Genomic DNA, 12,379 nt, shown 5'->3' on the forward strand with positions numbered 1-12,379 from the left:
AAGCCCCTTGCCTGAACCAAGTCCTCTGTGTGATCACACTCTGCTTAGCAACCCATCAATGGAAGACATTTTTTGGCCAAGAAGAAATGACAGAAGAGATGTAATAAGTACATAGAAAACTCTATGATATTCTAAGACAATTGTCAAAATTGTGAGAGAGCAATCAACTCAACTGATTTTTCCAACAACGAGATGCTTATACATGACTTTTCATTTTTTTTACACAGATGAATACATGCATTCAATAGATATCATATCAACACCAGTGACATATTTTCCTAGTTTCAGAGCTTTGCTTTTCATAAACATAAGGAGGTGTAAGAGCGAGTGCGAAAGGATTCATCACCGTGGCCCAGAAAGCTCCATTGCTTCTACCACAAGTGAAGATTCTTCTATAAAATCTGAATATTTTTTACCATGATTTTCACATGATCTCATCCTTGGGGTCTCAATCTTCTGCGATGCTTCCCATTTCTCAGCTAAACCATCGCCTTCTAACATCTTTAGTACTTCAGACATCTTTGGGCGGTGGGAAGGATTAAATTGAGTACATAAAAGAGCAACTTGAACCATTTCTTCCAATTCAATCCTGTCAAAATTTCCCTTAAGATCCTTATCCACTAGTAGATTTAACTTGCCCTCTTGATGGAGCTTCTTCACCTGAAAAAGAATTTTAACAAGCAATCAATCATCTGAATGCAGGAGAATCTTTGACCAACACAGTTTACCAACTCATCCACAGCAATGACAAGTATGTTTGGCATATTATTTGATCCCCCCTCCTCCTCCCCCTCTAACCATAAGACTGACATATCAAGTTGATCAGTATTTCACCGATGTTGTAAGGAACACTGAATGATTAATAGCAAAAAAATAGAAAGATGATTGCAACAAACAAATTATCAAGTAGGTGGAATTTCATAACAATCCATTTGCAAGAATCCCCTTTACATGCTAAAATTCCAAAACATAATCCAACTCAAATATTAACAACTTGGTTATTTTACTTTTCAAATTCATTTATCATAGGTTCCCAAGACAGAGTGGTATTATTGACCAACAAATCAAGTTGATTATATATTTTACCAATGTTGTGGGGAACACTGAATGATTAGGAGCAAAAAATAGAAAGATGATGCCAGCAAACAAATTATCAAGTAGGTGGAATTTGGAATCCCATGACAATCCACTTGCAAGAATCCCATTTACATGCTAAAATCCAAAACGTAATCCAATCAAACAATATCAACTTGGTTATTTTACTTTTCAAATTCATTTATCATAGGTTCCCAAACACACACACACACACACACCTAGAGAGAGAGAGAGAGAGAGAGAGAGAGAGAGAGAGAGAGAGTACCGAATCAAGCATGACACCCTTCTGGTTAGCTGCTCTTCCAAAATCCATAGCCTTCTGACCTGTGATAAGCTCGAGAAGTAATATCCCAAACCCAAACACATCAGTCTTCTCTGATGACTGGCCTGTTGACAAGTATTCTGGAGCAATGTGGCCAACAGTGCCACGCACAGCTGTGGTCACATGGGAATCTCTGTGATCCAAAAGCTTTGCCAATCCAAAATCACCAACAACTGCCTCAAAGTCTTCATCCAACAAAATGTTGGCTGCTTTAACATCACGGTGAATAATTTTGGGGTCACATTGCTCATGCAAATAAAGAAGCCCTCTAGCGGTACCTAAAGCTATCTTCTTTCGCCTTGCCCAGTCCAAAGCTGGCCGGCCATGAATGTGATCTGATAATAGAATCCATATCTGATAAAATTAGTCTCTGGTAGATGATATGTTGCAAAGAAAACTATTATTTTAAGAAAACTGAAAGTATAATAGGATCACTGGAATCATGATGGATTTTTGGCAATAAAAGTACAGCAACTCACTGCACAAATATTCCAATTTGTTAAAGCAATCAAGTTGCTGATGTGCTAAATTACCACTTGGGAGCATAAATCCTTTTCTGGAAGCAATGAGCTTAGAATGTGTTATGCAGTAATTTAAAAAAGATCATGGTTCAACTCATAAGAAATGAATTCAAAATAGTTGTCTCTGAAAGGCCGTACTTGGAAGTATGAAGATGAAAACGTGCAGTATCAGATTTGAAATCTCACCAAGCAAACTGATATAATTGGAAATCATATCCCTTTTTTTGGTTTGGGAGAGGGTATAGGGGTGTTAAGGAGTGAGTGAAAGTAGTTCAGTCAAAGAAAAACACACTGCCACAAGCTAGAATATTATATTATGGCATTTTGACTATCCAGGCGAAAATAATGATGGCGGCAGTGAGCGGAGTTTGAAGTGGTAACAATTGGAAGTTAACAGCCAGAGGATGAATATGTCTCTGGTTGTGGCAGTCACCATAAATTGGCTTGTGCTTGTGATTAGGGTTTTGCTGGTCCTGCCAGTTGCAAATCATGGTGGCTATCGTGCATTTTATGGTGGTCCTGCAGGATGGCTAGTGTGAGCAAATTGTGTCAGCGCCAGCTAATGGATAACAGCAGCCAAGGTTCCCCACATGTGGATAAATGGTTTAGAATCTTGGGCTAAAGATGAATACTGACCTCTTAATCGAGATGCTACACTTCCATTTGGCATATAGGGGTAAACAAGAAGCCTTTCATTCTCAGTAGTGCAGAACCCAGAGAGCCTGAGAAGATTTCGGTGGACAGCTAAGCTTATTGTTTCTACTTCCGTCTGGAATTGGATTTCACCACCAGCCACATTATAGTCCTTCAGCCTTTTGACAGCCAACAGTGTTCCATCATTCAAACATCCCTTGTAAACTATCCCAAATCCACCTCTCCCCAGAATGTTCTTTGAATTGAAATGATCAGTTGCAGCCCTAAGCTCCTTAAATGTGTATCTTCTCAAATGGCCCAAGCATACCTCTCGGTCATATTGTTCTGCCAAGCAAAACTTAGAAGTTGAGGAAAATTGAAATGCATTTAGAGGCACCTGAAAATGCACTTGAAAATGCAGTAAAATAACATCCAAAATATAAGAGAACTATTTATGCTATTATTTAAGCAAATTTTTAACTTGGTGGTATGGAGTTATTTTGATTCCCCATCACTTTGTTGCAAGGAATTCTGCTTATCTGTCTTCCTTTCCCCTAATAGTAACATTGGGGCGGCAAAACCATTTCCCAAGCAATACTTACCAATTACTTCCATAAAAACTTAGGAAGCAATGCCAATAACCATTCCAAAACAACTTTCAAAGTTTCTTATCATAGCTTATGATAAATACCAAAATTGCATAAGACAAGTCATTCTGATGACTTTGAAGCAGCACAAAGTATAAAGCAAGACCATGTAACTCTGGCAATTAACTTCTTGAATTTAATAAATGACACATAAAATAGGAAACTATTGTCAAAACTTTTAAATTTCAATGAACAGAACAATAAGTGGAAAGCTATAGAGTACAGAAGAAAGAAGAATAAAATGAATGACAATGAATGAAACTAACCATTAACATCAAAGAAAATCTGCTGATTGCGTCTATATCGCCACCAAATGAGGAACCCGATAACAATTATGATGGAAAAAGCAGCACCAAAGCTTGCACCAAAAGCAATAGCCACGTGATGGCTACTGGCTCCAGAGTCTGATTGACCTAAGAAACCGAAGAGAAGCAACACGAACATCATCTATTGTTGTGGAGAAGAACAAGAAGCAAACAGATGAGTATGTGTAATTACATGAAGGTACCTTTTAGACCATCAGGTGGGAGAGAAAGAGGCTCCGGAAAGACAGCAGAGCAGTTGTTACTGGCCTTTGGTCCACATATTAAAGGGTTGCCTATAACTCTGACAATGAAAAGAATAGCATGGAGAAGTTGTGTTAGTATTTAGTAATAAATTGAAGTTAGGAGAAGTTAAGGACTATTGGAACGAGGAAAATAAATGCTCACTTGAAAGTTCTTGCTGATATTTTGGGCAAAGAACCACTCAGATTGTTAAATGAAAGATCCCTACAAGCAAGAATCATTTATAATTCTGAATAAGTATGTTCACAAAAATAAGAATAAAGCAGCTATTTTAACAGAAACGTTCCTATGATTACAGCAAACCCTTAACAGTGTGTAGTCTGCAAAGGTGTAAGGACATACACAAGAGTGAGACCTTCAATGTTGGACAGCGTCTCAGGGCAGGGTCCAGAAAGGCTGTTGTTATTTAACCGCCTGAATTGATCATCAACAACAATAATGGGCAAGAATTTGAATCAATCAGCATAAATAAGCCAAGTGTGCAGCATCTGGCGGAAAGCAAACCTCACCAGTAAAAAAGAAAAAGCACACTATTTTTGAAACTCACAGGTAATTCAGGTCCTTGAGGTCCCCCAAGGAAGCTGGTATTTCCCCACTGAACGTATTGTTGGAGAGATCAAGTGTTTGAAGCTTCCCCAACCTCCCTATTGCAGTAGGTATAGGGCCTGAAATGGCATTATTCTGCAACAACCTGCATATTTATGTAGAGGTGGCATATATCATTCATGCACTAGAAGAAAACTTTATATTGATGCAAAATAATCAAATTTAGTATATTAAGTGTTGAAAAAGAACAAAGCAAGCATTCAATACTGAAAAATTGAAGCCAGCAACTTACACTGATTGCAAGTTTGTAAGGTTCCCAATCCAAGGAGATAAGGTCCCAGACAAACTCTGACTGGGAAGTCCCCTGTTTTAGACAATAACTGATCAGTTCCTGAAACCAAAAAATATATATATAGGAAGAAACGGAAAATACAGAAAGAAATAAAGGCAACTTACAAGGCAGAAACATATCCGTCAGGAGAGCAAGTAACCATTCTCCAGCTACAAGGATCAACAGAGTTGATATCCCAACTCTCCAGAACATTGTATGGATCATGTAAAGCAGTTTTTATGCTCACCAAAGCAACCACTGCTCAAATTTCAATTCAAATAAGCAAGATCACCAACATGAAAATCTGTATAAAGAGGATATATGGAAGACAAATATGACCAAAAGAAGATCTTGAAGCTACAGTTCTTAGATATCACTGGATAGATTAATGGAAGCAGATGAAAGAAAGTAATAAAGTACAACCATGGTGGTTTTATGAGGGTAGTTCTGATAACCCTGTAGGGCATTAATAGTATTCAGCACAAGATAAGATAAGAATAATTACTCCCAATTCATATATGAAGTACATTCAGAAATATTTGAGTTGCAGAACTAATTAGCAAATGAAGTTTACCAGAAGTAAACGGAAAACACTGAGGCGGAGAGGGAGAAAGAGGAAGAGAGCAAAGATCTTGGAGAAAGTAAACTGACCTTCATAGTTTATACCAGTGGGAGAAAGAGTAGCAGAAGAAATCTCCATCAATGCCAAAACCAAATAACCCATTCTCCACAGCCAGAAAATCCTCTCTTCCATACTCTTCTATTCACAGTGCACTAACTTTACTCTCTTTGAACAACCTCTATCCTCTGATCAAAATAGCCATATCCGGCAACCCCACAAGCCATATTTTGGATGACATGAACTTTCAATTACCTTATCCAAATAAAAAGCTCCCTCCAGAATCAGAGCCGCATAAAGCACAAAGCCACTCCCATTTCCATAACAAGAACAGTTTACCCTTTTTTCCCTTTCACTTTGCAGAAACCAGATAAAAATGTTCAAATGGAACCAAATTCACTATCTTATAAATCACCCAGCTGGGGCACAGAGAATATGTGAATCAAACTGAGCTGAAACATCAGCTAAAAAAGAAGAGAATTTTCTCGAGAAACAAGCAAGCCATTCAAAGCCTGGGCTTTTAAGATCCTAGAGATCTGGGAATGCCCATGTATGATTTCTTAACTTTTGGTTGATCCCCACAAATTCCATGTGGGTTTGCTGTTGGTTAGTAGGCTCACTCTGTTAGTCTCTTCTCCTCCGTGATTCCACTACTGTCATTATCCTCTTCAACACACAGAAACAAGCTAAAAATGAGATCTTTAATGAAAATTAGAGTCACAGAGACAGAAAGAAAGAGAGAAGAGCCAAAAAACCAAAGGCCAAAACAAAATGCCAAAGGAGACACAGATACAGATGCAGAGCCAGTAACAAAAGAGAAAAATACTGTTATTTCCCTTTCTTTTTTAGAGGGAGGGAATATTAATTCAATTTTGTATTTTTTTAAATTTATTCTCTAATATTAATATAATATAATTCTTCAAATAAAAAATTAATAGATTTAAAATTCAGTGATTGGACTGAAGGAATGTGTGGGAGTGATGATAATAGAGAACAATGGGTTGGTAAAAAGAAAAAAGAAAAGAAAAGAAAAAAAAATCTTTTGCAGGTAAGGATTTAGCAGGTCACGTGCTTGGATTGTCTTGGCCTTTGTTGGCTTCTAGTCCTCTGTCTTCAAGTTCATTTTGCTAAAGTAATTTAATAATCACATTCTGTTAAAAGTTTCTGCACCTCATGGCCCACCCTTGCTAAAATGCGCCGTATTTATGCGGATGTCTTAACCGATCTCCATTTAATATCATGTATTTTTTAAATTAAAATTTTATTAAAAATCCAGAAAAAATTAAGTTCAAACTACAACTAATACCAGCATATTACCCAATACACTCAATTTAGAGGGCATTTAACTGAATTTATGATAATCGAAATATTTGAAATTTTAAATAAATATATATTTAATTAAAATATTTATAAATAATTGATAAATAATTAATATGTTAAATAAAAAATAATACATAAATATATTTATTAATAAAATATTAAAAATATATTAAATTAAATTTATAATAAAATTTTAAAAATTAAATAAAAATAATAAAATATAATATTTTATCAAATTAATTTATAAATATATGATTTATAAATATAAAAATAAAAAATTAGATTCTAAAAAAGAATTATATATAAAAAATATTATTTAAATTAGAGGGGGAGAGCACCGATCTGTATGAAACTTGTGTGCAAAGCGTAGGCATGAATGTTCTTGCTAAGATGCACCGGTGCAGAACATTATCATTACTTGAATGGACCCACCCTTTCCTTTGCCTTTTCCTTTTCCCGCTTCTCGATGCTTTAATCAATCCCATCAACGGTCATGATTGGTCCAATAGGGTACTACAGCAGTCTATTGTCTAACCCTGCATGCTCCTCATCACTATCATCCCATATTTCCATGTGGGAATGGTACTTGCCTATCCACCTTTTTTCTCGATAATTTATTTTCAAATACTTTAACTTTTTCTATTTTTTTTTATTATACTTTGTTTGCAGAATGTTTTATAAAATAATATATTTTTTAAAAATTTTAAAATTATGAAAATATCTTAAATTAAGGATTTATAAAATTCAATTCATTAAATTGGAATGATGAGGAAACTTTAAAAATTTTCAAATTTCTTTTTATTTTTTAAATAATAAAAAATATAAAAGATTTTATTTTACTATTTTTTCCTCTAAGCAAAGTGTTGTTTATCAAAAAATGTTATTTACTACATTTATATTTTTATTACATATTATAGGGATTAATTATTCTTTAATTTAAAATTTTGAAATTTTTATTTACAATTTTAATACAAAATATACAAATTGTTCTGAAACATTTAAAAATTTTGAAAAATTATATAAAAAAAAACTATCACATGATTTTGTATGGATCTAAAATTAGTTTTTTAATAAAAGAGTTCCTGAAACTTATAGTAAACAAAAGGAAATTATTTATATTTCGTTAGAATGAATTACAATTTAATCATTATAGATTATTCCTTGATTGTTAGGTTATTATATTTTTTTTGTTAATTATAAAATTCTCAATTAAATTCTTTTAATTCAAATCTATAATATACCAATAATATTATAAAATAAAATAAAAATATTATGAAATATAAGAATTATAAATTTATAATATTTTTATTATAAATAATAATGAATTAAATTTAAATGACTATTTTGTTAATATAATAAAATCTTAATGATTAAATTATTTTATATTAAAAATTAGGGTAAGGAGTATTTTGATTTTTTTAAATTAACATGTGAACTTTAAATTTTTTTTTATCAAAAAGTTAATATCAGAACTTTTAAATTGTTTTTTATAATTTGCATTGAAAAATTTGTTAGAGTCAAAATTATTCGAAATCATTTTTAATATTATTGCTTTCTTTTTATACTATACACAAAAAGACTAAAATACGCCGCGCTGGTGGTGCTGGTGGAGGTGTGTGCGCACACCGGATTCGGACCACCAACCGCTTGACACTTGGGCGGCATGGGCATTTTCGGAATTAAGTTAGGTTAATGATAGCTAAGAAACGAGAAATTTCATTTATATTTTATTTAGATAAATATATTTATATTAATTTTAAGATAAAAATAAATCCATGATGATGATGACGACGACGGTGATAGCCCAACATAATATTTGGTGATCGTTTAATATAATTATAATTTTTTATTAGCAGTAAAATAATATTATTTACAATTAAAAAAATTAAAAAATAAGGGACAAAAAATGCCTAGATGTGCTGTGATGTAGAAACCCAAAGCCCAAGAGTATTTTTGTCGCATTGGGAAAACTGAATATTCCATAGCCTCCTAAACCCCTATGGTTTAGTGTACTTGGGAAATTGGAATTTCAACTCTGCCCATTTTATCCATCTTTGCATTCTTTCTCCCTCTTTCTCTTTTCCTTGTTTCCAAACAGAGGATAAGGATTATGTGTAATAATCACATAGGATTTTTAATAAAGTTTTGTAGCATGCTTAATGATATGCTTAACTCATTAATCACTAAATAGATCATAATTCCCTGATCTGTCCTTACACTGGAGTTGCAAGGCCTCATCTAGGCCCCACACTGTTTCACCTATCCCTTAACAAAAATTTTCAGTACTGAAAGAACATCTTTGACGCATATTATGCTATCATCTCATCAACCTAACCAGAAAATGTGATCAAAATCCAATTGGTCCCAATTCCCCAATATCATTATTCACTCAAATTTAAATTTTTTTATAATTAAATTAAAAAATAATTTCTAATAATAATACTAAAATTAACCTAGGGGGACCCATGATGATGACATTAGCTATTTTGTTGTGGGGTAGTGGGTCCTTCTCCAAGTCTTCATTATTCCTTTGGTGGACCAACTACACCCACATCCAATTTCAATATCACCAATCTTTCATTTTGGTTAAGAGATGCTTCTAACTAATCTCAGGATATGCTGACTTACACTTGATAGTGATGGTTACTCCAAGGATTTACCATAATTGATATTTACTTTCAACTGAGAATATTTTGGGGAAGGCCAACCCAAATGTATGGATGTGGTAAATTAAAAGACAGATATGCCCCTATTGACCCATTTTGCATATGTATCAGGCTGGATATGAATTTAGTCAGCTGAGCTAATGCCTAAAATAGTTATTGGGATATGGAGAAGGCTGAATTTAACAAAGGCCAACATTGTGGAAGGCCTAAGATGGTGAATATTGGGCTGAGCCGAGCCCAACATTATGGAATGTTTAATTATTTTAAAATTTGTATAATTAAAATATGTTAAATATAATTTTAAATTAATTCATATTAGCCTTTTCAAGTTAAACCAATTGATAAAATTACCCTATAAAAAGGCCAAAATTAATAATTTGTATTTAATTAATGCTGCTTTCAACAACCCAACGAACTAGCTAGTTCCAGAACAGAGCTGATACGTTCCTTCACTTGTATGAAAAATTTATATGCTTCTTGCCTATAATTGACGGGTCCCGAACCCGTCACAGAAGCTCTCCTGCTCTTCCCAGTACAGCGAATTGACTATCCTCGGCCATTATCGCCCCGTGCAAATCTCCCAAACCCACATTAGCGCATGTAAACACCAACCTTTCCATCAATAGAGACTGATCATTCACCACCACGTTCCGCACGCTGCTTCAATTACACTCGCCGCCGCCAAACTCGCAGAGGACCACCTCTTCAGGAGCCGAAGTATTGATTATATACGCAAAATTTCCCATCACGTTAATAACCGCCGATGACATGCTAAAAAGTTCACCTCTAAGCTTTGCTACAAGCTGCTTTGGCATTTCACCTATCTCTCTGCAAAGCTCAAACGACGCGCCGTTTAGCTCCCACAATTTCAAGCAACTTCTTGTTCATTGTCTCCGATCAGACCAATCAAAATAACACGGTCGTCAGCGAATGCAATGGCTGAAATGCACGTGTTTCTCTGAGGACACAGATTGTAGGGACCGTACCACGACTTGGTTTCTGGATCGAACCAGTAAGCCACGCCAGAGCTTTTTTCTGCAACGTACATTTTGTTACCCCTCACCACTGTGGAGAGCCACGTGGAGGCGGCGGAATCCTTGAAGATTGCGGTCATGGATTCGCACGTCTCCCACATGCGTGTCCTGAGGTCATACATTTCCACAGCCAAAGGATCATCCTCGAAATCACAAGCCCCTCCAGCAATTACGCGGTGGCTAACGACGGTGACAATGGGGTCCGTTCTCCACATGCAGGGAGTCAAAAGAGAAGGAAAATTTGGAGGGTGATAACATGTAGAGGAGCGTGGAGTGAGAAGATCGGAGGGCTGAGAAGATCGGAGGGCTGAGATGTATGGGATGGAAGGGTGGTGGATCTGGAGCCAGAAGCGCGATCGAGGATCGTAAGTGTACTCGGTTGTGGAGGAGACCTCGTAGCCTGAGAGTGGAGGATGAGCCAGGGTTTGATTTTGTTGAAGTGACGAAGAGAAGTTTTTACGGCGCGTTTCCAGGACTCGGAGACATGGAGAGCAGGGATAACAAGGTCGATGAGAGGCAGGTACGTGAATATAGACTCTAGGATGTCCCCATGTATTAATGTTTCTTCTTCTTTTTTTTGTTGTGCTGTTGTTTCTTCTTTGCTCTGTTCTGCCATGATAAATTTTTAAATATATTAATAAATTAAATAATTATATATATATATATATATATATATATATATATATATATATATATATATATATATATATATATATATATATTAGTCATTCGCACTCATTCACACATGATCATATGTTTAAATTCATTTAAGAAGTAAAATGATGTATTATTATTTTTTTAATTTCCTAACGGAGTGAACATTACAGTTGAATTTATTAAGCAACTAATTTTTCATGTGTGTATTAAGCAACCACAACCGTTGGTGGTCGCTAACTATTATACTATTTTTTGGCATGTTATATTATTAAGTGTACTCATACGCAAAGTATCAAAATAAAAATAAATTAAATGAAGGGTGGATGACGAAAATTATTTATTTCTACAAAACGAGTGAAAGAAAATCTCAACTTAAAATTTATCAAATTGAAAGATAAATGCACATTATTCAATTAAATCTACAAGTGATATTTTATAATTGACTTATACATTATTACTAATAACACATGTTAGCTTAAAGCAAAGCATAATATATTATAATTAGGGAGTTGCTCTATTAATACATGTGCTTATTAATAACTTTAATTTTTATATTTTTTAAATTTTAATATATAAAAATAATGTAATATTTTTCAGACTCTATTATATATTGGTCAAGTAACAATAACATGAAAGATAATATCATGTATAAAATTTTGTCACATATTAACTATGTGACAATATCATAAAAGAGAATATCACATGATAGAGAATATCTTCTTAATATATATATATATATATATATATATATATATATATATATATATATATAGTTTATTTAAATCAAAAGATAAGCAACCTCGTACATATCCACCCGCCAATCTTTTTAAAGGTGTTAATTAATTCAATCATATCTCATATCCACCCATTTTTGATATTTAGTATTTTGTTGATTGTTGGACAAGGAATCTTAGGTCACAGTGGGTGGACCTACCTGCCATACAATTATAAGGATAGGGAATTCTTGACTAACAGAATGCCTGCCATTATCTTAAAAAAATAATAATAATAACAAAATTTCATTTGAAATCCTTTCACATTGGGCCTCACAATTGAATCCAAGACAATTCATGAAGATTAAACTACTAGACTCTTGAAGCTCATCTCATGTATGTTGAGCACAAGCCTATCCATTTTCCAGGGGGAAATTACCATAGAAGTGTGCCGTGAGAATGAAAATACGGAAAAATGGTCGATAATCTAAATTTTACCGAAACGGTGTGGGGAGAAAATAAAGACGCTAGTCAAGATAGCGTTTTAGAGCGGGATACTACCAACAATGGCGTGCAGAGAGCCAGCAAGCCCGGACGCTAGTCAAAGAAGCGTCCCACTGCCTGCACGCTAACAACAGAAGCGTCCCACTGCCTGCACGCTAACAACAGAAGCGTCCAACTCTCCAAAGACAAGATTCGCGTTAGCAAT

General features: G+C 34.5%; 1 protein-coding gene and 1 pseudogene across 1 annotated transcript; both read right to left on the bottom strand.

Annotated features, from left to right (window-relative positions):
• Positions 1-108: 108 nt before the first annotated feature.
• Positions 109-6,086, bottom strand: LOC110673669 (protein NSP-INTERACTING KINASE 3). Its single transcript, XM_021836806.2, has 11 exons — positions 5,313-6,086; positions 4,787-4,919; positions 4,623-4,694; positions 4,332-4,475; positions 4,127-4,198; positions 3,929-3,988; positions 3,727-3,824; positions 3,485-3,631; positions 2,575-2,916; positions 1,361-1,752; positions 109-660 (listed from the first exon to the last, which is right to left on the bottom strand). The coding sequence occupies exons 1-11, from the start codon at positions 5,413-5,415 to the stop codon at positions 343-345; spliced, it is 1,881 nt and encodes a 626-aa protein (XP_021692498.2). The 5' UTR covers positions 5,416-6,086; the 3' UTR covers positions 109-342.
• Positions 6,087-9,636: 3,550 nt separating this feature from the next.
• LOC110673650 (F-box/kelch-repeat protein At1g23390-like) lies at positions 9,637-10,916 on the bottom strand (annotated as a pseudogene).
• Positions 10,917-12,379: the final 1,463 nt, after the last annotated feature.

This window comes from Hevea brasiliensis, chromosome 7, assembly GCF_030052815.1.
Source record: "Hevea brasiliensis isolate MT/VB/25A 57/8 chromosome 7, ASM3005281v1, whole genome shotgun sequence".
Taxonomy (NCBI): domain Eukaryota; kingdom Viridiplantae; phylum Streptophyta; class Magnoliopsida; order Malpighiales; family Euphorbiaceae; genus Hevea; species Hevea brasiliensis.

What these genes read in the sequence shown, in the direction of transcription:
- LOC110673669 (XM_021836806.2), bottom strand. Translation starts at nt 5,415, where the DNA reads ATGGAAGAGAGGATTTTCTGGCTGTGGAGAATGGGTTATTTGGTTTTG. An exon ending in CTCAAGGACCTGAATTACCT is followed by an intron (nt 4,199 to 4,331) that starts GTGAGTTTCAAA and finishes TGATCAATTCAG; the next exon opens with GCGGTTAAATAACAACAGCC. An exon ending in CCCACCTGATGGTCTAAAAG is followed by an intron (nt 3,632 to 3,726) that starts GTACCTTCATGT and finishes TCGGTTTCTTAG; the next exon opens with GTCAATCAGACTCTGGAGCC.